Consider the following 26,969-nt stretch of genomic DNA (forward strand, 5'->3'; position numbering starts at 1 on the left):
TCTGGGTATTGTAGTTCTCCCATCCCCTTTATTAATTTTGTTGCCCTCCTTTGTACTCTCTCTAGTTCCATTATATCCTTCCTGAGCACCGGTGCCCAAAACTGGACACAGTACTCCATGTGCGGTCTAACTAGGGATTTGTACAGAGGCAGTATAATGCTCTCATCATGTGTATCCAGACCTCTTTTAATGCACCCCATGATCCTGTTTGCCTTGGCAGCTGCTGCCTGGCACTGGCTGCTCCAGGTAAGTTTATCATTAACTAGGATCCCCAAGTCCTTCTCCCTGTCAGATTTACCCAGTGGTTTCCCATTCAGTGTGTAATGGTGATATTGATTCCCTCTTCCCATGTGTATAACCTTACATTTATCATTGTTAAACCTCATCTGCCACCTTTCAGCCCAAGTTTCCAACTTATCCAGATCCATCTGTAGCAGAATACTATCTTCTCTTGTATTAACTGCTTTACATAGTTTTGTATCATCTGCAAATATCGATATTTTACTGTGTAAACCTTCTACCAGATCATTAATGAATATGTTGAAGAGAACAGGTCCCAATACTGACCCCTGCGGTCCCCACTGGTCACAGCGACCCAGTTAGAGACTATACCATTTATAACCACCCTCTGCTTTCTATCACTAAGCCAGTTACTAACCCATTTACACACATTTTCCCCCAGACCAAGCATTCTCATTTTGTGTACCAACCTCTTGTGCGGCACGGTATCAAACGCTTTGGAAAAAATCGAGATATACCACGTCCAATGACTCACCGTGGTCCAGCCTATAGCTTACCTCTTCATAAAAACTGATTAGATTGGTTTGACAGGAGCGATTTCTCATAAACCCATGCTGATATGGAGTTAAACAGTTATTCTCATTGAGATAATCCAGAATAACATCCCTCAGAAACCCTTCAAATATTTTACCAACAATAGAGGTTAGACTTACTGGCCTATAATTTCCAGGTTCACTTTTAGAGCCCTTTTTGAATATTGGCACCACATTTGCTATGCGCCAATCCTGCGGAACAGACCCCGTCGCTATGGAGTCCCTAAAAATAAGAAATAATGGTTTATCTATTACATAATGATTGTTTAATCCAGATCACTGATGTTCTGTAAGATCCCACAAATTGTCAAAGATCACAGCCAGAGAGGTTGGGCAGAGCCACCCACTGTTTGTTTTTTGGTCACTGTCTTGGCAGCGCCTTCCAAGAAGAGCTAATTAGAGATGCAAACGATCTCCAGATCTGCCGTTATTTGTCCAAATTAAATTCGATGCATCGGAGATAATAAAATACACACAGCCTGAGTCTGTCCGTGTACAATTCTTGTCTGCCCACAGATTCCAAGCAACGAGTATTTTATTACACCCCCAGAAAAAAGGGAATGGCTACGTACATTACCTAGGATTGAAGGTGTTTTACTTGGGAATAACAAGGTCGTAAATTATGGATTCTGCAGAAGTCCTTGACACTTGCTCTGTCTAATTAACTAGACTTTTATAAAGAAAGCATTGTGTAACACACAGACCCCTCTATATAGAAACAGCGCCCGATGTTACTGAGATTATCAATAACACTTATAGAGCGAATACTAAATACAGAATTATCAGAGATTTATAGGGAGATGTAACTGTCTAATAATAAGTATAAATATTTACCATAACAGCTCACACAGCCCTCTGCTGACCCCAATCTTCCAGACAATTATCGGAGGAGGCCGCTCACTAATTAGCAGGTTATTGGGAAACTAACAGTGAGCGTATGATGTATACACTTGCGATGCAAATACATGGAATATATACACTGCTCAAAAAAATAAAGGAAACACTTAAACAACACAATGTAAGGCCGGCCTCACACTACCGTGTTTTACGGACGTAAGAGAGGTGCTGAAAATACGGATTGCATACGATACAATGCTTCTCTATGCCCCAGCTCCTATCAGCCGTATTTTACTGATCCGTATTATACGGCTTTCTACGGCCGTAGAAAATCGCAGCATGCTGCGTTTGTCACCGTATTGCGCAAGAAATACGCCAATGAAAGTCTATGGGGGCCAGAAAAATACGGATTACACATGGAGCAGCAGTGTGACTTGCGAGAAATATGCAGCGGTGTTAGAGAGAAAAGCCGGCAATTCAGCGCGGTGTACAGTAAAATCACACTGACAGGTTAGAATAGAATAGATATAAATGTGTACACATAGTATAGGGATATATATATATATATATATACACTAGCTATTGAACCCGTTCTACGCCCGGGTGGCGAGCATTTACCGTATTTTTCGCTTTGTAAGACGCTCCGGATTATAAGACGCACCCCAAATTTTGAGGAGAAAAATAGGAAAAAACTATTTTTTAATAAATTGGTGGGGCGTCTTATAATCCATGCGTCTTATTACTTACCAGGGGTTGTGGTTGTGGTGGATCAGGGTCCCAGGCTCGTTGCCGGAGGCAGGAGTGGAGCATTGCTGCAGGCTGGGATGAGGGGGTCTGCAGGGGGCTCCTGTGCTGCAGGGGGGCTCCTGTGCTGCAGCCTGGGATGAGGGGTCTGCAGGGGGCTCCTTTGCTGCAGGCTGGGATGAGGGGTCTGCAGGGGGCTCCTTTGCTGCAGGCTGGGATGAGGGGTCTGCAGGGGGCTCCTGTGCTGTAGGGCTGTCTCCGGTGCTGCGGGGGGCTCTGGCGACATTTTGTGAAAGACCAGAGCCCCCCGGCAGTTCTTCCATGCGTTCCAGTATGACTAATTCCGGGAAAATGGCCGCCGGAATCTCGAGAGATGAGATCTCAGCGCTGAAATCTCATCTCCCGAGATTCCGGCGGCCATTTTCCCGGAGTCAGTCATACTGGAACTAACTCCGGGAAAATGGCCGCCGGAATCTCGAGAGATGAGATCTCAGCGCTGAAATCTCATCTCCCGAGATTCCGGCGGCCATTTTCCCGGAATTAGTCATACTGGAACGCATGGAAGAACTGCCGGGGGGCTCTGGTCTTTCACAATATGTCGCCAGAGCCCCCCGCAGCACCGGAGCCTTCAGCATCACCCGGGGCAGCAGCGGACAACCCCGGCAGTGGCGGCGGACGACAGCGGCGGCAGGCGGTAGCGGCGGCGGACACCCCCTCCTCCCAGCCTGTAATGGTAAGCGGTATATCCGCTTTGTTAGACGCACCCACATTTCCCCCCCAAATTTGGGGGAAATAAAGTGCGTCTTACAAAGCGGAAAATACGGTATATTGGTATATGGTCTCCATCCTGGTATGTGCTGCTCCATCCTGCGTCCCCATCCTGTCATGCGCTGCTCCCATCCTGCATCCCCATCCTGTCATGCGCTGCTCCATCCTGCGTCCCCATCCTGTCATGCGCTGCTCCCATCCTGCGTCCCCATCCTGTCATGCGCTGCTCCCATCCTGCGTCCCCATCCTGTGATGCGCTGCTCCCATCCTGTGATGCGCTGCTCCCATCCTGCGTCCCCATCCTGTGATGTGCTGCTCCATCCTGCGTCCCCATCCTGTCATGTGCTGCTCCATCCTGCGCCCCCATCCTGTCATGCGCTGCTCCATCCTGCGTCCCCATCCTGTCATGTGCTGCTCCATCCTGCGCCTCCATTCTGTCATGTGCTGCTCCCATCCTGCGTCCCCATTCTGTCATGCGCTGCTCCCATCCTGCGTCCCCATCCTGTCATGCGCTGCTCCATCCTGCGTCCCCATCCTGTCATGTGCTGCTCCATCCTGCGTCCCCATCCTGTCATGCGCTGCTCCCATCCTGTGTCCCCATCCTGTCATGCGCTGCTCCCATCCTGCGTCCCCATCCTGTGATGTGCTGCTCCCATCCTGTGATGCGCTGCTCCCATCCTGCGTCCCCATCCTGTCATGCGCTGCTCCATCCTGCGTCCCCATCCTGTCATGCGCTGCTCCATCCTGCGTCCCCATCCTGTCATGCGCTGCTCCCATCCTGCGTCCCCATCCTGTTATGTGCTGCTGCATCCTGCGTCCCCATCCTTATGTGCTGCTGCATCCTGCGTCCCCATCCTTATGTGCTGCTGCATCCTGCGTCCCCATCCTTATGTGCTGCTGCATCCTGCGTCCCCATCCTTATGTGCTGCTCCGTCCTGCGTCCCCATCCTTATGTGCTGCTCCGTCCTGCGTCCCCATCCTTTCATGTGCTGCTCCCATCCTGCATCCCCATCCTGTTATGTGCTGCTCCCATCCTGCGTCCCCATCCTTATGTGCTGCTCCATCCTGCGTCCCCATCCTTATGTGCTGCTCCATCCTGCGTCCCCATCCTTATGTGCTGCTGCATCCTGCGTCCCCATCCTTATGTGCTGCTGCATCCTGCGTCCCCATCCTGTTATGTGCTGCTGCATCCTGCGTCCCCATCCTTATGTGCTGCTCCATCCTGCGTCCCCATCCTTATGTGCTGCTCCATCCTGCGTCCCCATCCTTATGTGCTGCTGCATCCTGCGTCCCCATCCTTATGTGCTGCTGCATCCTGCGTCCCCATCCTTATGTGCTGCTCCATCCTGCGTCCCCATCCTTATGTGCTGCTGCATCCTGCGTCCCCATCCTTATGTGCTGCTCCATCCTGCGTCCCCATCCTTATGTGCTGCTCCATCCTGCGTCCCCATACTGCCTCTGACCCGCTCGGCGCCGAGTGCTGGGGGGCCTGAGCAGGCGGGGACACCGGCGCGCTGTGGGGGTCAGGTGCTGGTATCGCCGCCAGCTCAGGCCCCCCAGCACTTACTATATTCACCTGTCCTGCGTTCCAGCGCTGGGCGCCGCCATCTTCCCGGTCTCCTGGCCGTGACTGTTCAGTCAGAGGGCGGCGCCGGCGCGCATTAAGCGCGTCACCGCGCCCTCTGAACTGAAGGTCACAGGCCGAAGACCGGGAAGATGGCGGCGCTCAGCGATGGAATGGGGACAGGTGAATATAGCTCATACTCACCCTCCTGGCGGTCCCTGCTTCTTTGTTGTAGATCGCGGTGTGCGTTCAGTGTGAACGCACACCGTGATCTCCCGGGAGCGTCACTCTGTGAGGCCCAGACTGCGCCGGCGCTTGCGCCTGCGCAGTCTATAGAGGCTTCGGACAGAGTGACGCTCCCAGCGTTATAATATATTATATATATATATATATATATATATATAAAATCTCATACAGCGCTAGATAGCTTTAAAGCCGGTAATTCAATTGTCGGCTTTTGCTATCTCCTTCCTAAACCCGACATGATATGAGCCCTGGTTACATACAGTAAACCATCTCATGTCCCCATTTTTTTTGCATATTCCACACTACTAATGTTAGTAGGGACCTGGGGACTTTTCAGAATATTTTCCCAGCCTCGAGGTTATATGAGGACAACCAGCAGAGGGCGCATCACCACGACTGAAGGTAACTACAGGTCATTGACCTACATTATTCATTCGCTGGGGTTTTACAGGCAGGAGCACAGCTGCATTATAGCAGAGCTCCTGCCTGTAAAAAAAAAAAAAATTAACCCCTTCAGATGGATTTACATCGTGGGACGTGACAGATCATCGGAAGGTATGTATATTGTTGTTTTTTTTATTTTTCCTTTGTTGCAGAGCGAGGATCTTCAGGTGGATTGCGAGAACAATAAAATATTACAACAACCTGTGTGTTTATTTCATTAAAATACTTTTTAATAATGTGTGGTTTTTTTAACCCTTTCATACAATTGGATTAATAATGGATAGGTGTCAGAATTGACGACTCTCTATTATTAATCTGGCTTAGTGTCACCTTACAATAGCAAGATGACATTAACCCTTCATTACCCCATATCCCACCGCTACACGGGAATGGGAAGAGAGTGGCCGAGTGCCAGAATAGGCGCATCTTCCAGATATGCCTTTTCTGGGGTGGCTGGGGACAGATATTTTTAGCCGGGGGGGGGGGGGGGGGGGCCAATAACCGTGGACCCTCTCCAGGCTATTAATATTTGCCCTCAGTCACTGGCTTTACTACTCTGGCGGAGAAAATTGCGCGGGAGCCCACACCAATTTTTTCCGCCATTTAACCCTTAAATATAATAGAGCGCTGAAATTTTGCACATACACACTACTAACATTAGTAGTGAGGAATATGCAAAAAAAATGGTGATATGAGATGGTTTACTGTATGTAAACCAGGTAATTGAATTACCGGCTTTAAAGCTATCTAGCGCTGTATGAAAAAAAAAAAAAAATTATATATATATATATATATATATATATATATATATATATATATATACCAAACAAAGAAAAAAAGGCAGCACTCCAATTCTTGAAAAGGTGAAAAAACTGTGAAGTTTATTTCAGACCCACATCTCTATACGACGTTTCGGCTCACACTGAGCCTTTCTCAAGCAGTGGGTGGTAACAAATTGTGTCCTTTTATACATACAGCCCACAATCATTTACATATTCAATAGCCATACACGTGTTTACAGTGATTATAATAAAATTACATCATATTTCTAAAAACCGCTCTGTGTGTCTCTTTAATGTATAAGGTGCATTGTGCTAAAGTGCTCTAATAGACTTCTCTTACTTCCACATTCCCTCTGATGTTACCGCTTTAAACTCCTTAGTTCATATTCTTTATTCTCTTATATACATAATGATTCATATCTTAAGATGTTAATGGATCATATCGCTTACCCCGCCGGACAGATGAAGCCACATGGAGGACTGTATAACCGCTGAACTCAACGTTCCCTACAACCTACTGCGCATGACAAAACGTCACATATCCACGTGTTAGTGAGCCAGCCAGTGAGAATCGAGATACCACTGCCTTCTACTTGCGCCTGCGCATAGATACTATGTCCGCTCCACACCACCAGGGAGTTACTTAAGAAAAATATAGAGAAAAAAACATTGAATAGAATACCGTGTGTAATGACGTATACGGAAGAAAGTGGGCCTATAGCAGAGGTGATCAGAAAACATTGGGGTATGTTGGGCAAATGCCTACCAAATATCAAGGAATTTGGGGAACCTCCACTCATTTCATATCGGAGAAGCAAAAACCTTGGAGATCAGGTGGTAAAATCAGATATCGGCCTCCTTAATAATAATAGACAGTATATATGATGTTACGATTTTTTGAGCCCATGGATCCATTGTATGTCGGTTTTGCGAGCCTGCGAGAAAATCTCGCAGTACGGATGCCATACGGATTACATATGGAGAATGCCATGCGCAAAATACGCTGCCACACCCTGCCTACGGAGGAGATACGGACCACTATTTTGGGGACTTTTCTGCCTATTACGGCCGTAAATTACGGACCGTATTTTTATACGCTGAGTGTGACGCCGGCCTAACTCCAAGTCAATCACTTCTGTGAAATCACCCTGTCCAGTTACGAAGCAACACCGATTGTGAATCATTTTCTTCTGCTGTTGTGCAAATGGATCAGACAACAGGTAGAAATGATCGGCAATTAGCAAGACAACCTCTTTAAAGGAGTGGTTCTGCAGGAGGGGGACCACAGACCATTTCTCTGTGCTCATCCCATTTGACTGTTGTTTTAGTCACTTTTCCTTATTGTCATTGCTCTCACCCCTAGAAGTACAGTAGCATGAGGTGGTGTCTACAACCCACAGAAGTTTCGCAGGTAGTGCAGCTCATCCAGGATGACACATTAATGCGAGCTGCGGCAAGAATGGTAGCTGTGTCTGTCAGCATCATGTCCAGAGCATGGAGCAAATACCAGGAGATGTGGAGGGGCGATAGGATGGCAACACCCAAGCAGCAGGACCGCTACTTCCTCCTTTATGCAAGGAGGAGCAGTGCCAGATCCCGGCAAAATGACCTCCAGCAGCCACTAACATCCATGTGTCTGCTCAAACTGTGAGAAACAGACTCCATAAGGCTGGTTTAAGGGTCCGACATCCACAAGTGGGTGTTGTCCTTACAGCTCACAGTGTGCAGGGTGATTCACATTTGCCAAAGAACACCAAGATGGGCAGATTCAACATTGGCATCCTGTGCTCTTCACAGATAAGAGCAGGTTCATAATGAGGACTTGTGGCAGAAATTGGAAACGCTCGGGAGAACGTTCTGCCTGCAACATCCTCCAGCATGACCGGTGGAGTTTGGCAGTGGGTCAGTAACGGTGTGGAGTGGCATTTCTTTGGACAACAACACAACCCTCCATGTGCTCGCCAGAGGTAGCCTGACTGCCATTAGGTACCGAGATGAGATCCTCAGACCCCTTGTGAGACCATATGCTGGTGCAGTTGGCCCTGGGTTCCTCCTAATGCAGGACAATGCCAGACCTCATGTTGCTGGAGTGTGTCAGCAGTTCCTGCAAGATGAAGGCATTGAAGCTATGGACTGGCCCGCCCGTTCTCCAGACCTGAATCCGATTGAGCACATCTGGGACATCATGTCTCGCTCCATCCACCAACATCACGTTGCACCACAGACTGTCCAGGATTTGGCGGATGCTTTAATCCAGGTCTGGGAGGAGATCCCTCAGGAGACCATCCGCCGCCTCATCAGGAGCATGCCCAGGCGTTGTAGGGAGGTCATACAGACACGTGGAGGCCACACACAATACTGAGCATCATTTCCTTGTCTTGAGACATTTCCACTGAAGTTGCATCAGCCTGTAATTTGATTTTCCACTTTGATTTTGAGCATCATTCCAACTCCAGACCTCCATGGCATATTAGTTGTGATTTACTTTAATCATTTTTATGTTTTATTGTACTCGGCACATTCCACTATATAATGAATAAAGATTTACAACTGGAATATTTCATTCAGTGATATCTAGGAGGTGGCATTTTAGTGTTCCCTTTATTTTTTTGAGCAGTGTATATACCTTGGTACGGTCACTGCTGTTGCAGTAGCCCCTTCTAAGGGGAGCTAATTTGGGTTGAGATACAAACTATCTCCAGATCTGCTATTATTAGTTCAAATTTCAGTAAATAAATACATTGCATTGGAGGCAAGAAAATAACACGGCCAGTGTCTCTCCCTGTACAGTCCTTGTCTGGTTCTCATATTCCCAGTCATAAGTCTTTATTACACCACAGAGATAAGGAACGTGGGAATGGCTTCTTGCATAAAGAAAGTATTTTCATTGGGAATAACAAGGTCATAAATGATGCATTCTCCAGACGGACATCCTTGGAATTTCTGACCAGTTTCCTATGCCCTCTGGTACAAAGAAAACTTAACACAAAGACACCTCTATATAAAATACAACACCCTGTGATATTGCTTTTATGAATAATACTTTTAAAGCGAATACTAAAAATATTAAATGAACAAAGCTATATAGGTAGATTTAGTTGTCTAAATAATAATAAATATTTACCATAACACTTCTAACTCCAAGGTAACCCACAGGCTGTGTGCACACGATGCAGATTTAGTGCAGATCTGCTGCGTTTTTTTCTGCACAGAAACACTGCAGATCTGCACTGTGATTTACAGTACAATGTAAATCAATGTGAAAAAAAAAAAGCTGTGCAGAAAAATCCGCGCAGAAACGCTGCAGATTTCAAAGAAGTGCATGTCACTGCAGCGTTTCTGCACCCCTCCATTAATAGAAATCCGCAGTGGTAAAAACTGCACAAAATCCGCATCAATTCCGTACAAAAACCGCAGCAAATCCGCAGCTGCGGATTCTGCCAGGAGATGCGGATTTTGTGCAGAAAATTCTGCACCTCTTTTCTTACGTGTGCACATAGCCACAAACTACTCGCTGCCACCACCAGTCGTTTATACAGGCTGACTGGACGCCTCATTTCTGGTAGCATATGGCTTCGGGATGCGGTTTCCAGAACAAAAGGAACAGAACTATTAAATGTTTAGTTTTTATAAAATAGTTATTTATATTATACTAGATGGTGGCCCGATTCTAACGCATCGGGTATTTTAGAATATGCATGTCCACGTAGTATATTGCCCAGCCACGTAGTATATTGCCCAGCCACGTAGTATATTGCCCAGCTACGTAGTATATTGCACCAGTCACGTAGTATATTGCACCAGTCACGTAGTATATTGCACAGCCACGTAGTATATTGCCCAGCCACGTAGTATATTGCCCAGTCACGTCGTATATTGCCCAGCCACGTAGTATATTGCCCAGCCACGTAGTATATTGCCCAGTCACGTAGTATATTGCCCAGCAACGTCGTATATTGCCCAGTCACGTAGTATATTGCCCAGCCACGTAGTATATTGCCCAGTCACGTAGTATATTGCGTGGCCACGTAGTATATAGCAGAGCCACGTAGTACGGTATATTGCCCAGTCACGTAGTATATTGGCCAGCCACATAGTATATAGCAGAGCCACGTAGTATATTGCCCAGCACAGAGCCACGTAGTATAGAGACTTAAAAAAAAAAAATAAACATATACTCACCTTCCGAAGTCCTGCTATACTCACCATCCGCCGCCTTTCCCGCTCCTCGCCACGCTCCCGGGACCGCTCCATTGCAAGCGGCAGCTTCCGGTCCCAGGGCTGGTGTGAGCAGGACCTATGATGACGTCGCGGTCACATGACCGTGACGTCACGGCAGGTCTTTGTCGCACACCAGCCCTGGGAGCGGAAGCTGCCGCTTGCAATGGAGCGGTCCCGGGAGCGTGGCGAGGAGCGGCAAAAGCAGCGGAGGGTGAGTATAGCAGGTTTTTTTTATTATTTTAACATAACCTATTTTTACTATTGATGCTGCATAGGCAGCATCAATAGTAAATAGTTGGGAACACACAGGGTTAATAGCAGCGGTAACAGAGTGCGTTACACCGCGGGCCGTTACCACTGCCATTAACCCTGTGTGAGCGGTGAGTGGAGGGGATTATGGAGCGGGCGCTGGGCAGTGAGTGCAGGGGAGTAGGGGAAGGACTAATTGGACTGTGCCCGTCGCTGATTGGTCGCGGCAGCCATGACAGGCAGCTGCCGAGACCAATCAGCGAACGAATAACCGTGACAGAAGGACAGACAGACAGACGGAAGTGAGCCTTAGACAATTATGTATATAGATAATTTATATTTAATCCAGAAAAATAGGCAGTGTTTATATAAAAAAAAAAGATACTAAAGATTTTACAAAGGAGAAAAAGCAATACAGCGTAGACTGTGAGCCCTGGCGGGCAGGGTCCTCTCTCCTCCTGTACCAGTTGTGACTTGTATTGTTTAAGATTATTGTACTTGTTTTTATTATGTATACCCCTCCTCACATGTAAAGCGCCATGGAATACATGGCGCTATAATAGTGAATAATATACAATTACATAAAATAGGATTAACCCCTTTCTGTCATTGGACGTACTATTCCGCCGTGTGGGGTGGGCCCTACTTCCCAAGGACGGAATAGTACGTCCAGCGCGATCGGCCACGCTCACGGGGGGAGCGCGGCCGGGTGTCAGCTGCCTATCACAGCTGACATCCGGCACTATGTGCCAGGAGCGGTCACAGACCGCTCCCGGCACATTAACCCCCGGCACACCGCGATAAAACATGATCGCAGTGTGTGTTGTGGATTCTGTGGTCAAGCTCCGTCCTGTGGTCATGAGTGGTACTTCGGCTGGTTCTGTCTATGAGCTTCCTCTGGTGGATGTGAGTGGGGCTGCGGCTTCTGAGTTTCCTTCCTCAGGTGACGAGGTTAAGTCGTTAGGTGCTGCTCTATTTAACTCCACCTAGTTCTTTGTTCCTGGCCTCCAGTCAATGTTCCAGTGTTGGCCTTGCTCTCTCCTGGATCGTTCTTGTGGCCTGTCTACCCTGCATAAGCTAAGTTTTGCTGGTGTTACTTTCGTTTGCTATTTTTTCTGTCCAGCTTGCTATATTGGTTTTTCTTGCTTGCTGGAAGCTCTGAGACGCAGAGGGAGCACCTCCGTACCGTTAGTCGGTGCAGAGGGTCTTTTTGCGCCCTCTGCGTGGTTGTTTGTAGGTTTTTGTGCTGATCGCAAAGCTATCTTTCCTATCCTCGGTCGATTCAGTAAGTCGGGCCTCACTTTGCTAAAATCTATTTCATCTCTGTGTTTGTATTTTCATCTTTACTCACAGTCATTATATGTGGGTGGCTGCCTTTTCCTTTGGGAAATTTCTCTGAGGCAAGGTAGGCTTATCTTTCTATCTTCAGGGCTAGCTAGTTTCTCGGGCTCTGCCCGAGGCGCCTAGGTCTAGTCAGGAGCGCTCCACGGCTACCTCTAGTGTGGTATGATAGGATTAGGGATTGCGGTCAACAGAGTTCCCACGTCTCAGAGCTCGTCCTATGTTATTAGTAACTATCAGGTCACCTTGTGTGCTCTTAACCACTAGGTCCATTGTGGTTCTGAATCACCAGTTCATAACAGGTGTGCCGGCGGTACAGGGAAGCATTGCGCAGGGAGGGGGCTCCCTGCGGGCTTCCCTGAGACCCCCGCAGCAACGCGATGTGATCGTACTGACCCGAGGAATAAAACTGCTTTATTAATTTTACCAAACGCAGAACGGTATAAACGCCTCCCCCAAAAGAAATTCATGAATAGCTGTTTTTTGGTCATTCTGCCTCACAAAAATCGGAATAAAAAGCGATAAAAAAATGTCACGTGCCCGAAAATGTTACCAATAAAAACGTCAACTCGTCCCGCAAAAAACAGGACCTCACATGACCCTGTGGACCAAAATATGGAAAAATTATAGCTCTCAAAATGTGGTAACGCAAAAAATTTTTTGCAATAAAAAGCGTCTTTTAGTGTGTGACGGCTGCCAATCATAAAATCCACTAAAAAACCCGCTATAAAAGTAAATCAAACCCCCCTTCATCACCCCCTTAATTAGGGAAAAATTAAAAAATTAAAAAAATGTATTTATTTCTATTTTCCCGTTAGGGCTAGGGTTAAGGTTAGGGTTGGTGTTAGGGTTAGGGCTAGGGTTAAGGCTACAGTTAGGGTTGGGGCTAAAGTTAGGGTTTGGATTACATTTACGGTTGCGAATAGGGTTGGGATTAGGGTTAGGGGTGTGTCTGGGTTAGAGGTGTGGTTAGGGTTACCGTTGGGATTAGGGTTAGGGGTGTGTTTGCACTAGGGTTTCAGTTATAATTGGGGGGTTCCCACTGTTTAGGCACATCAGGGGCTCTCCAAACGCGACATGGCGTCCCATCTCAATTCCAAAATGGTGACACTTGTGGGGGGGTTTCTACTGTTTAGGTACATTAGGGGCTCTGCAAATGCAATGTGACGCCTGCAGACCATTCCATCTAAGTCTGCGTTCCAAATGGCGCTCCTTCCCTTCCGAGCCCTCCCATGCGCCCAAACGGTGGTTTCCCCCCACATATGGGGTATCAGCGCACTCAGGACAAATTGGACAACAACTTTTGGGGTCCAATTTCTCCTGTTACCCTCGGGAAAATACAAAACTGGGGGCTAAAAAATAAAGTTTGTGGGAAAAAAATTTTGTTTTATTTTTACGGCTCTGCATTATAAACTTCTGTGAAGCCTTTGGTGGGTCAAAGTGCTCACCACACATCTAGATAAGTTTCTTAGGGGGTTTACTTTCCAAAATGGTGTCACTTGTGGGGTGTTTCAATGTTTAGGCACATCAGTGGCTCTCCAAACGCAACATGGCGTCCCATCTCAATTCCTGTCAATTTTGCATTGAAAAGTCAAACGGCGCTCCTTCCCTTCCGAGCTCTCCCATCCGCCCAAACAGTGGTTTACCCCCACATATGGGCTATCAGCGTACTCAGGACAAATTGTACAACAACATTTGGGGTCCAATTTCTTCTCTTACCCTTGGGAAAATAAAAAATTGGGGGCGAAAAGATAATTTTTGTGAAAAAAAAAAACATTTTTTTATTTTTACGGTTCTGCATTATAAACTTCTGTGAAGCAGTTGGTGGGTCAAAGTGCCCACCACACATCTAGATAAGTTCCTTAAGGGGTCTACTTTCCAAAATGGTGTCACTTGTGGGGGGTTTCAATGTTTAGGCACATCAGTGGCTCTCCAAACGCAACATGGCGTCCCATCTCAATTCCAGTCAATTTTGCATTGAAAAGTCCAATGGCGCTCCTTCCCTTCCGAGCTCTCCCATGCGCCCAAACAGTGGTTTACTGCCACATATGGGGTATCAGCGTACTCAGGACAAATTGTACAACAATGTTTGGGGTCCATTTTCTCCTGTTACCCTTGGTAAAATAAAACAAATTGGAGCTGAAGTAAATTTTTTGTGAAAAAAAGTTAAATGTTCATTTTTATTTAAACATTCTAAAAATTCCTGTGAAGCACCAGAAGGGTTAATAAACTTCTTGAATGTGGTTTTGAGCACCTTGAGGGGTGCAGTTTTTAGAATGGTGTCACACTTGGGTATTTTCTATCATATAGACCCCTCAAAATTACTTCAAATGAGATGTGTTCCCTAAAAAAAAAAATGGTGTTGTAAAAATGAGAAATTGCTGGTCAACTTTTAACCCTTATAACTCCCTAACAAAAAAAAAATTTTTGTTCCAAAATTGTGCTGATGTAAAGTAGACATGTGGGAAATGTTACTTATTAAGTATTTTGTGTGACATATCTCTGTGATTTAATTGCATAAAAATTCAAAGTTGGAAAATTGTGAAATTTTCAAAATTTTCGCCAAATTTCCGTTTTTTTCACAAATAAACGCAGGTAATATCAAAGAAATTTTACCACTATCATGAAGTACAATGTGTCACGAGAAAACATTGTCAGAATCACCAGGGTCCATGAAAGCGTTCCAGAGTTATAACCTCATAAAGGGACAGTGGTCAGAATTGTAAAAATTGGCCCGGTCCATAACGTGCAAACCACCCTTGGGGGTAAAGGGGTTAACAAAAGAAACTGATCACAGAGATGATTCATCTTAGTGAAGGGGAGCACTTCGATTGGAAGCGTCCAGTGAATGGGATCATGCATACACCGACATGTATCTCTGCAGGAACACAGATCATAATTCGCCTTGTCTTTTTTTCAGCACCTAAGTTACACCCACACCCCCCGTTGATGACCTCACATGGGCCGGGTTGTGGGATGTTCTTAGCATTTCAAGATTTTATGAATTTCCTAACATTAACAATATCTTCAGTCCTGATGATAGCAGAAGTTCGAGATCGCCGCCATATTTTTTATCGCAATTTTACCTTTCCATAGATTTTAAGCATGGCTATTGTTAGCAATCTGGCCACTATTGATTTGGGGCTTAAAGGCAGGTGTCACAGTTATGAAAAAATGTGTATATTCTTCCTTGATCAGTCCTGAACTTGAAAATATATAGTGGTGTGAAAAAGTGTTTGCCCCTTTCTGATTTCTTATTCTTTTGCATATTTGTCACACTTAATTGTTTCGGATCACAAAACAAATTTAAATATCAGACAAAGGTAACACAAGTAAACCCAAAATGTGTTTTTTAAATGAAGGTTTTTATTAGGGAAAAAGAAATCCAAACCTACAGGGCCCTGTGTGAAAAAGTAATTGCCCCTAAACCTAATAACTGGTTGGGCCGCCCTTAGCAGCAACAATTGCAATCAAGCGTTGGGGATAACTTGCAATTAGCCTTTTACAACGCTCTGGAGGAATTTTGGCACACTCATCTTTACAAAATTATTGTAATTCAGCCTGAATCAATTCAAAAACGCGCGTCGTGGTGTGCGCGTGTCTGTGATCCCGGACCTTAAAGGTATATTGCCTCCAAATCTTTTTCACTATCTTTTCCCCCTTTTTTGCACATTTTACACTGTGAGTGATCTGGTATGGATCTGCACTAATTAGTTTTGTTTTTGTTACACTTGGTCAGCTTTCTAAATAGAGTGAGTTTTTTATAACCAGTTTATGCCCATCTTTATTATAATATACTCACATTTTGGCACTTGTAATTCACTTGTGGCTACTTTATTCAATAACCTTGGCACTTGTGTTACTGTTATATAAAATATTTTTCCGTGTTCACCCTCTTGGGGGGCTCCCTATATGATCACCAATGTGTTTTTATATATATATATATGTGTATATATATATATATATATATATATATATATATATATATATATATATATATATATATATATATATATATATATAAAATATGTGTGATCTTTGAGGTCCGGCATCTGTTTTAATTTTTTTATGGTCATCACATTATACATTATCTATAACCCCTATCTGACCTCGGACGGGATAGTACGTCCGAGGTCAGATCCCCTGCTTTGATGCAGGGCTCCGCGGTGAGCCCGCATCAAAGCCGGGACATGTCAGCTCTTTTGAACAGCTGACGTGCCCGTAATAGGCGCGGGCAGAATCGCGATCTGCCCGCACCTATTAACTAGTTAAATGCCGCTGTCAATCGCAGACTGCGGCATTTATTTTATATACCGCTTCCGGCCGGGCGGCCGGAAATGACGTCATCGCCGACCCCCGTCACATGATCGGGGGTCAGCGATGCGTCAGGATGGTGACCATAGAGGTCCTAGAGACCTCTATGGTTACTGATGACCGGTGGCTGTGAGCGCCACCCTGTGGTCGGCGCTCACAGCACACCTCCATTTCTGCTACATAGCAGCGATCAGCAGATCGCTGCTATGTAGCAGAGCCGATCGCGTTGTGCCTGCTTCTAGCCTCCCACGGAGGCTATTGAAGCATGGCAAAAGTTAAAAAAAAAAGTTAAAAAAAATGTGAAAAGAATAAAAAAAATATAAAAGTTTAAATCACCCCCCTTTCGCCCCAATCAAAATAAATCAATAAAAAAAAAGTCAAATCTACACATATTTGGTATCGCCACGCTCAGAATCGCCCGATCTATCAATTAAAAAAAAGCATTAACCTGATCCCTAAATGGCGTAGCTAGAAAAAAATTCGAAACGGCAGAATTACGTTTTTTAGGTCGCCGCGACATTGCATTAAAATGCAATAACGGGCGATCAAAAGAACGTATCTGCACCAAAATGCTATCATTAAAAACGCCAGCTCGGTACGCAAAAAATAAGCCCTCAACCGACCCCAGATCACGAAAAATGGAGACGCTACGAGTATCGGAAAATGGCGCAATTTTTTGTTTGTTTTTTAGCAAAGTTTGGAATTTTTTTTCACCACTTAGATAAAAAATAACCTAGACATGTTAGGTGTCTATGAACTCGTACTGACCTGGAGAATCATAATGGCAGGTCAGTTTTAGCATTTAGTGAACCTAGCAAAAAAGCTAAACAAAAAACAAGTGTGGGATTGCACTTTTTTTGCAATTTCACCGCACTTGGAATTTTTTACCGTTTTCTAGTACACGACATGCTAAAACCAATGATGTCGTTCAAAAGTATAACTCGTCCCACAAAAAATAAGCCCTTACATGGCCAAATTGACGGAAAAATAAAAAAGTTATGGCTCTGGGAAGGAGGGGAGTGAAAAACGAACACGGAAAAACGAAAAATCCCAAGTTCATGAAGGGGATAATACACATTTTTTTGAGGAATGGTCCAAATACGTGCACATGTCTCTTTTAGTTAGTATTAATGTTTGCCACTATCTATTTAATTAAATAAAGTATAACATAACAATCCTTATTATAGGATCAAGAAGTGCCTTCAAACACAATTTACAAAATAGCAATTTCTTTATTTCAAATATAAAATAGAACAACATAACATTAAAATAGGTGCCTCAAACCAAACAAAACCAGAGGCTAGGAAGGCAAAGTGGAGTAGTTTACTTATATATATACAAATAATACAATATATGGGGACATACGCATTATAAATCTGCCACCTGACATAATGCAATCTTGTAGAAAGGAAAAAACACAGAAGCAAAATTTATAGCAGGAGCTGAGGTTATAATTAACCTAAAACAAGCAGACACCCATCATCAGTCTGATACTGCCTGTTTCCTTCTACCACTAACAAGATGTAAAGTGCATGTAATCAGATCCTCCTCATATTACCTTAGAGTCCCACACACAGTTCCACAGCCAAATGACTAGCCGAGCATAGGCAGCATCAATAGTAAAAAAGTTGGTCACACTTGTCAAACACTATGTTTGTGTGACCAACCTGTCAATCAGTTTTCCAAGCGATGCTACAGATCGCTTGGAGAACGTTGGCATTCTACAGGCTAATTACGCTTGTAAAACGCTAGTGTTTAGCAGGAAAATGCATGCTAATTCTGCATGCGTTTTTCCCACGGCAGGGTGTTCTGGAATTGCCGCAGAAATTTCTGCGGCAATTCCGGACATGTGCACATAGCCTAAGGCAAAAAATCCCAAACTAAAGACTATTACTATAAGCTTTATTCACAGTAATAAAAGGAATAGAGATTAAAAATGTGCAGCGTTAGAATAGTGAATGGTTATTATACAGCACATGGTCCACACTCTATTAGGTGTCCCATAAACAATTTCCCCTTTGTGGTTTCCCCTTTAGACATACCCTCAGGTGTGGTTTGTCCCTGGAAGAGGTCTGCTGTGGCTGCAGTCATCTGGACTCCTCGTCCTGACCCCACGTTGGGCGCCAACTGTTCAGGTCACACTAAAGCCGTGTGATCATCTTAATTGTGTGTGGCTAAATGATATATCAGAGAGATATACAAGTACACGGTGAAAGACTACTTGTGATTGACTACACAGTCACTAGAAGAAAACCTGCTTTTTGAGGAAAAACTACATCCTTATACAGATTATCACTTATCATATTGATTATTGGTAAACCCTTAATTTCTCCTCCCTCAGCACGGGTTTAATCAATATTCATTAGCTTTTATGATTCTGTTCTTTTCCTAAGCATTATTTAATTCTGTATTGGCGAAAGTGGACACGTTGTCATATCAAAGTCCACATAAATGTTCTAGAACTGCTGACAGGTATTGATTCTTATATGTTGATATAAGCATCCATTGTGTATATCTTCAATTAAGTCCATATTCTTAAGTGTCTGGTTGTTTCCACTCACTTGTACAACAGATATGGAAACATCCCAATACCTGCAGAGGAAGCCCCCGTGTATCACACAGTTATAGTTTATCCTGTGGCCATTATATTAATTGCTGTGCTTGTGATCCTCCTACAATCCAGGTGGTGAAAGCTCGGAGGACCCGCATCCCACCTTGTTCAGTGACTGAGCTTCTGTATCTCACGTTATATCGTCCCCTGTGATTTCCATCTTCTCCTTTATCGTGAAGATGCTGGTACGACTAGATCCCTCCAGCTGATCCAGTGTTCATCCCTCCTCCTGAATGACCCCAAGGATGGACGAGGACAGGAATGAGACCACCAGAAGATTATTCCACTTCGCCTTGGAGATCATCTCCCTGCTGAGCGGAGAGGTAACTCCTCTACATTTCTATCAGTAGGATTTGCACCTGTATTTCATTGTACAGCTGGGATTTAGTGTTTTTCTGCTTCTCCCTAAGTGTCTCTCTCCATACACAGGATTACACAATAGTGAGGAAGACACCGGGGGACGGTGTGACTCCCATCATCCATCTCCAGGAGTCAGGAGGGCGGAGCCCTGGCCCCATCACAGAGCCTCCCCCGCACTCCCTGCTACATGAGAGGAACAAGAAGATCCTGGAGCTCAGCAACAAGATTATTGAACTGCTGAGCGGAGAGGTGACTGCTGGGACATTATACAGCACTGGAGGATTCTGGGTGATGAGCGGGGAGGTGACTGCTGGGACATTATACAGCACTGGAGGATTCTGGGTGATGAGCGGAGAGGTGACTGCTGGGACATTATACAGGACTGGAGGATTCTGGGTGATAAGCGGAGAGGTGACTGCTGGGACATTATACAGGACAGCACTGGAGGATTCTGGGTGATTAGCGGAGAGGTGACTGCTGGGACATTATACAGGACAGCACTGGAGGATTCTGGGTGATGACCGGGGAGATGACTGCTGGGACATTATACAGGATGGCACTGGAGGATTCTGGGTGATTAGTGGAGAGGTGACTGCTGGGACATTATACAGCACTAGAGGATTCTGGGTGATGAGCGGAGAGGTGACTGCTGGGACATTATACAGGACTGGAGGATTCTGGGTGATGAGCGGAGAGGTGACTGCTAGGACATTATACAGCACTGGATGATTCTGGGTGATGAGCGGAGAGGTGACTGCTGGGACATTATACAGGACTGGAGGATTCTGGGTGATAAGCGGAGAGGTGACTGCTGGGACATTATACAGCACTGGAGGATTCTGGGTGATGACGGTGTCGCTGTTGTCAGGTTCCTATAAGGTGTCAGGACGTCGCTGTCTATCTCTCCATGGAGGAGTGGGAGTATCTAGAAGGACACCAGGATCGGTACCAGGACGTGATGGAGGAGCTCCGACCTCTTACACCACCAGGTGAGCAGGGATAATGCATATTTATTCCCTGTAGGTAGACAGTAGATACATGGAAAGCAATTGGCCGTCGCAGTGATGCCTGTACGATAACAATGGTCAATGTTGTTACAACCCACAAACAGTAACAGGAGGTCTGATTTGACATAGGGGGAGTATAATAATAATAATAAATATTGTCAAAATCATATTAATCCCTTTCTAACCGATGCAGTATATATATGTCATGGCGATCGCCCACACACAGAAGGTGGAGCGCAGGTGAAAGCTGCAGGATAATATGACGGCTGACACCCGGCACCTCTGGCGGTAGCAGTGTCCATACCGCTCCCAGCAATTTAACCCGCTAAATGCTGCCATCGATAGTACAGGTCCTTCTCAAAAAATTAGCATATAGTGTTAAATTTCATTATTCACCATAATGTAATGATTACAATTAAACTTTCATATATTATAGATTCATTATCCACCAACTGAAATTTGTCAGGTCTTTTATTGTTTTAATACTGATGATTTTGGCATACAACTCCTGATAACCCAAAAAACCTGTCTCAATAAATTAGCATATTTCACCCATCCAATCAAATAAAAGTGTTTTTTAATAACAAACAAAAAAACCATCAAATAATAATGTTCAGTTATGCACTCAATACTTGGTCGGGAATCCTTTGGCAGAAATGACTGCTTCAATGCGGCGTGGCATGGAGGCAATCAGCCTGTGACACTGCTGAGATGTTATGGAGGCCCAGGATGCTTCAATAGCGGCCTTAAGCTCATCCAGAGTGTTGGGTCTTGCGTCTCTCAACTTTCTCTTCACAATATCCCACAGATTCTCTATGGGGTTCAGGTCAGGAGAGTTGGCAGGCCAATTGAGCACAGTAATACCATGGTCAGTAAACCATTTACCAGTGGTTTTGGCACTGTGAGCAGGTGCCAGGTCATGCTGAAAAATGAAATCTTCATCTCCATAAAGCATTTCAGCCGATGGAAGCATGAAGTGCTCCAAAATCTCCTGATAGCTAGCTGCATTGACCCTGCCCTTGATGAAACACAGTGGACCAACACCAGCAGCTGACATGGCACCCCACACCATCACTGACTGTGGGTACTTGACACTGGACTTCAGGCATTTTGGCATTTCCTTCTCCCCAGTCTTCCTCCAGACTCTGGCACCTTGATTTCCGAATGACATGCAAAATTTGCTTTCATCAGAAAAAAGTACTTGGGACCACTTAGCAACAGTCCAGTGCTGCTTCTCTGTAGCCCAGGTCAGGCGCCTCTGCCGCTGTTTATGGTTCAAAAGTGGCTTTACCTGGGGAATGCGGCACCTGTAGCCCATTTCCTGCACACGCCTGTGCACGGTGGCTCTGGATGTTTCCACACCAGACTCAGTCCACTGCTTCCTCAGGTTCCCCAAGGTCTGGAATCGGTCCTTCTCCACAATCTTCCTCAGGGTCCGGTCTCCTCTTCTCGTTGTACAGCGTTTTCTGCCACATTGTTTCCTTCCAACAGACTTACCATTGAGGTGCCTTGATACAGCACTCTGGGAACAGCCTATTTGTTGAGAAATTTCTTTCTGGGTCTTACCCTCTTGCTTGAGGGTGTCAATGATGGCCTTCTTGACATCTGTCAGGTCGCTAGTCTTACCCATGATGGGGGTTTTGAGTAATGAACCAGGCAGGGAGTTTATAAAAGCCTCAGGTATCTTTTGCATGTGTTTAGAGTTAATTAGTTGATTCAGAAGATTAGGGTAATAGGTCGTTTAGAGAACCTTTTCTTGATATGCTAATTTATTGAGACAGGTTTTTTGGGTTATCAGGAGTTGTATGCCAAAATCATCAGTATTAAAACAATAAAAGACCTGACAAATTTCAGTTGGTGGATAATGAATCTATAATATATGAAAGTTTAATTGTAATCATTACATTATGGGAAATAATGAAATTTAACACTATATGCAAATTTTTTGAGAAGGACCTGTATTTAGCAGGTTTGCAGAGGGAGGGGGAAGCCCGATTGTTTCCACAGTGACCCGATGTCATGAAAACATCCGGGTCACCAGAGCTAGCAAACTTGTTACACCATGTTCAGAGAATGATGTATCTACCTTGTATGTCAGTGCAGCGCTGACCGTTTATAAAGCATGGCAGCGCTCGGGCATTGCTATGCTTCATAAGCAATCAGGCTGCTGAAAGTGAAAGTCCCATGGAGAGAATAAGTAAAAAAAAAAAAAAAAATGGAAAAACATAAAAAAATCACAAAATAATAAAAAATCTATATTGTATCCATTAATAAATATTTCTATGAATAAAAAATAAAAAGTACACGTTCGGGATCGCCGCGTTCAGAACGACCCGACCTATAAAATTAGATAAACCATTCAGTGATCAGCATAAAAAAATACACAAGGCAAAACACTATGCTTTATCATCATTCTGCCAAACAAATAATGGAATAAAACACGATAAAAAAGACTAATGTAAATAAAAATGGTACCTCTGAAAACGTCATGTTGTCCCACAAAAAAACAAGCCCCCATACAGCTCCATCAGCAGAAAAATGAAAAAGTTATAGCCCTCAGAATAATGTGATGCAAAAATAATTATTTTCTCTATAAAAGTTTGCGTAAAAGCCCCAAAACATAAAAAAAGATATAAATGAGGTTTCGTTGTAATCGTACTGACCCGAAATCCGGCGGTATCTGTCTTTTTAGGTGTTGTGGTGCGGTGACCCATGTTACAGCCAGGGGGCGGTGTGTGTGTGCTTCAGGATGCGCTTGGAGGCATAATTATGGTGATGAGACAAAATGGCCGGTATGTGTCGCAGAGGTGCTCTACGCTTTAAGCCCAAAATGATACGGTTATGCTGGGACTTATAGTTCCACAAGAGTTTGTTGTGTTTACTTATAAGGGTGGGCTTATAGGGTTAGCTGGTGAGCTGGGCGGGACTAGCTAACCTTACACACTCCCATCTAGGGGAGTTGTTACAACCATATAATGTGACTGAGATCTCGTCACATGGTCAGAGTGTATGGATCTGTTTGGTCCATGTGCAAGGTCCTGGACAGTCGGTGTTGGAAGCTCCTGTGAGTGGAGGTTTCCTGGTAGCACCTAGAGAGACCGTGGACCTGAATGCTCAGAATGTTGGATTGTCCTGGGATGGACTGGAGTCCTGCAAGCACCTGGTGAGAGTGTGGGACCTGAAAGCTCAGGGTGTTGGATTGTCCTGGGATGGACTGGAGTCCTGCAAGCACCTGGTGAGAGTGTGAGACCTGAAAGCTCAGGGTGTTGGATTGTCCTGGGATGGACTGGAGTCCTGCAAGCACCTGGTGAGAGTGTGGGACCTGAAAGCTCAGGGTGTTGGATTGTCCTGGGATGGACTGGAGTCCTGCAAGCACCTGGTGAGAGTGTGAGACCTGAAAGCTCAGGGTATTGGATTGTCCTGGGTTGGACTGGAGTCCTGCAAGCACCTGGTGAGAGTGTGAGACCTGAAAGCTCAGGGTGTTGGATTGTACTGGGATGGACTGGAGTCCTGCAAGCACCTGGTGAGACCATGGATTGATGGCGTGTGTGTTGGAAGTGCCTGTGACTGGACTTCCTGAAAGCACATGGAGAGGCTGCATCTACGGAGCCTGAGATGGTTTCTGTTTTGGGGAAGCTACAGTTCCTACTGTGGGTCTGGACGATCTGAGGTGCCCTGGTCACAAGGACGGTGATCCCAGTGAGGCAGCTTTCCCCTGTGAACCAGCACTGGCAGGAGTCAGTGTGTGGAGCCGGAGCTCCTGAAAGGTAACCCCGGACAAGGGGATTGTAATATATGGCAGAGAAGTTTATCTGCTGCATAAACAGACTGGTGGTCGTGATAAGTTCATGGATAAAATGTAATAGACTGTATGTTATGTGGTTTATGACGTTTAATAAACCAGAATAGACTGTTTAAGTGGAGAAATCGTGCCTGAGTGCTTAAATCCTGTGCCAAGCGAGTGTTCCCCAACCCACTCAGGTAGCGCTTCACCACAGTGTGCATAAAAGTGCGGTCCACCACAGTTTTGTGCATCTCTGTAAATTGGACACCGCTGAACAGAGGCCAACTGGGTATAACCTACCGAGCACTACAGCATACCGGTCACTACAACGGAAGTTTACAATTTTCACTCTGCAGCATCCACTGCTGCTCGTTTCTGGAAAACACCATGGAGTCAAAATCATGACTACTCCTTTACATAAGTCATTTGAGGGGGGATTCTGCTTTGCTAGCACTTAGGGGCTCTGTATGAGGAGTCCGCAAACTATTCTAAGAAAATCTGCTCTCAAGGAGGCAATTAGCGCTCAGTCCCTCCCGAGCCTCCATCATGTAAAATGCCATGAAATCAACGGCGCTGTAAAAATAAATAATAATATTATGGCTAAGCAGTGCTGTACAGCCACATATGGGGTATTTCTGTATTCAGCAGAAATTGTGGGACAAATTTTGGTGCCATTTTAACCCATTTCCCTGTGTGAAAATGTAAAAGTTGGGGGGCTAACACAAAATGTTGGTGGTAAAAATGTAATTATTTGTTCTTCAATGCACAAGAATGAAAATCTGTGGCACATCAGGGGCTTTCCAAACACAACATGGCGTCTGCTAATGATTACAGACAGTTTTGCATTCAAAAAGTCAAACGGTTTTCTTTCCCTTCTGTGTTCCCAAACCATAGTTAAATTCCTTCAGGGGTCTGGTTTACAAAATGGTGTCACTTGTGGGGGGTTTCCACTGTTTAGGCACATCAGGAGCTCTCCAAATGCAACATGACACTCGCAGACCATGCCATCAAAGTCTGTGTTACAAAACGTTCTGAGCCTCACCGTGCGCCCAAACAGTAGTTTTCCTCCACATATGGGGTGCCTGCGTATTCAGGAGAATTTGCAGAACACATTTTGGCATTCAGTTTCTCCTTTTACCCTTGTCAAAATAAAAGAATGGGGCTAAAAACATTTTTGTGGGAAAAATTAGATTTTTTTTTTTCACGGCCCAAACGCCATAAACGTCTGTGAAGCACCTGTGGGTTCAAGGTGCTCATCACACACCTTTATACATTTCATGATGGGTCTAGTTTCCAAAATGGGGTAACTTGTGGGGGATTTCCACTGTTTAGGCACATCAGGGGCTGTCCAAATGTAAGATGGTGTCAACTAATGATTCCAGCAAAATTCGCATTCAAAAAGTCAAATGGCGCTCCTTCCCTTCCGAGCTCTGCCATGCGCCAAACAGTGGTTTTCTCCCTCACATGGGGTACCGGCGTACTTAGGAAAAATTGCACAACAAATTTTGTGGTCTATTTTCTCCTGTTACCCTTGTGAAAATAAAAAAATAGGTCTATAGTAACATTTTTGTGAAAGAGTTAAATGTTCATTTTTTTTCCTTCCACATTGCTTTAGTTTCTGTGATGTACGTGAAGGGTTAATAAACTTCTTGAATGTGGTTTTGAGCACCTTGAGGGGTGCAGTTTTTAGAATGGTGTCACTTTTGGGTATTTTCTATCATATAAACCCCTCAAAGTGACTTCAAATGTGAGATGGTTCCTAAAAAAAATGGTTTTGAAAATTTTGTTGTAAAAATGAGAAATTGCTGGTTAAATTTTAACCCTTATAACTTCCCAACAAAAAAAATTATGTTTCAAAAATTGTGCTGATGTAAAGTAGACATGTGGGAAATGTTATTTATTAATTATTTTGTTCGATATGACTCTCTGATTTAAGGACGTAATAATGTAATAGTTTAAAAATTGCAAAATGTTCACTATTGAAGCCAAATTTCTGTTAGTTTCACAAATAAACACAAGTCATATCAAAGAAATGTTACTACTAACATGAAGTACAATATGTCAAGAAAAAACATTCTCAGAATCAAGGGATTCATTAAAGCGTTCCAGAATTATTTCCACAAAGTGACACTGGTCAGAATTGTCAAATTTGGCTTGGTCAATAAGGTGCAGACCGACTCAGGGGTTAAGGGGTTAAAAATGTTTAACATAAAAACCTAAACAATAGGTACTTTTCGGATGATACACCCCCTTTAATTCCAGTTATGAACTGGTATTTTTATTTTATTTATTTTGCTCTTTTGTGTCATTTCTCCTCTTTTTCCAAGAGGCATACCATATTTTAGGATTATAAAATAAAACATACTTTTTTTCCACCAAATTTGGGATGAAAATGGTGGTGCATCTTATAATCAAAAGGCAGCTTATCGAGGGGGTCTGTGGTGGTGGAACGGGGTCATAGGAGGCAGGGCCGCTGCTTTAGGAGGCTTGGAGCAGCAAGAGTAGGGGGATATTGCAGGCCTCGGGCTGGAAGGAGGGGATGTCCAGGCGCTGCGAGGCTTAGGGCCCTGGGCTTTCCTAAGATGTTGACGCTGTACAGAGTCCCCATTCCCATTAACTTCCCTGTAATGGGCTTCGGGAAAATGGCTGCCGGAGGCGGCGCATGCGCAGATTCTGATTTCTTCTCCCGAGGATGAGGCCTATAAATGTGTCCACACAGTCACACAGGATAGATGGAAGAAAATAAGAACCAAACGGAACACGTAGAATCTTCCCAGACTCTATACCTAAAAGAAACGGAAGGGTGCCATCAATCTTGAAGTATAGTGAGCAAAGATGGCAGATGCCAGGTGAGTATAAATGAC

The 26,969-nt window shown here is 44.7% G+C and overlaps 1 protein-coding gene across 2 annotated transcripts in view; it reads left to right on the forward strand.

The window, feature by feature from the left end:
- Window positions 1-26,969, forward strand: part of LOC138657449 (zinc finger protein ZFP2-like) — a 51,629-nt gene that overhangs the window by 10,367 nt on the left and 14,293 nt on the right. The window contains exons 2-4 of one of the 2 annotated variants that reach the window (XM_069745243.1): window positions 19,027-19,277; window positions 19,384-19,563; window positions 20,183-20,303. In XM_069745243.1, the coding sequence (XP_069601344.1) occupies window positions 19,188-19,277; window positions 19,384-19,563; window positions 20,183-20,303 (391 nt within the window). In that variant the 5' untranslated portion in view covers window positions 19,027-19,187. The remainder of the gene's footprint in view (window positions 1-19,026; window positions 19,278-19,383; window positions 19,564-20,182; window positions 20,304-26,969) is intronic. The other variant, XM_069745244.1, reaches the window with a different exon arrangement.

This window comes from Ranitomeya imitator, chromosome 1, assembly GCF_032444005.1.
Source record: "Ranitomeya imitator isolate aRanImi1 chromosome 1, aRanImi1.pri, whole genome shotgun sequence".
Taxonomy (NCBI): Eukaryota; Metazoa; Chordata; class Amphibia; order Anura; family Dendrobatidae; genus Ranitomeya; species Ranitomeya imitator.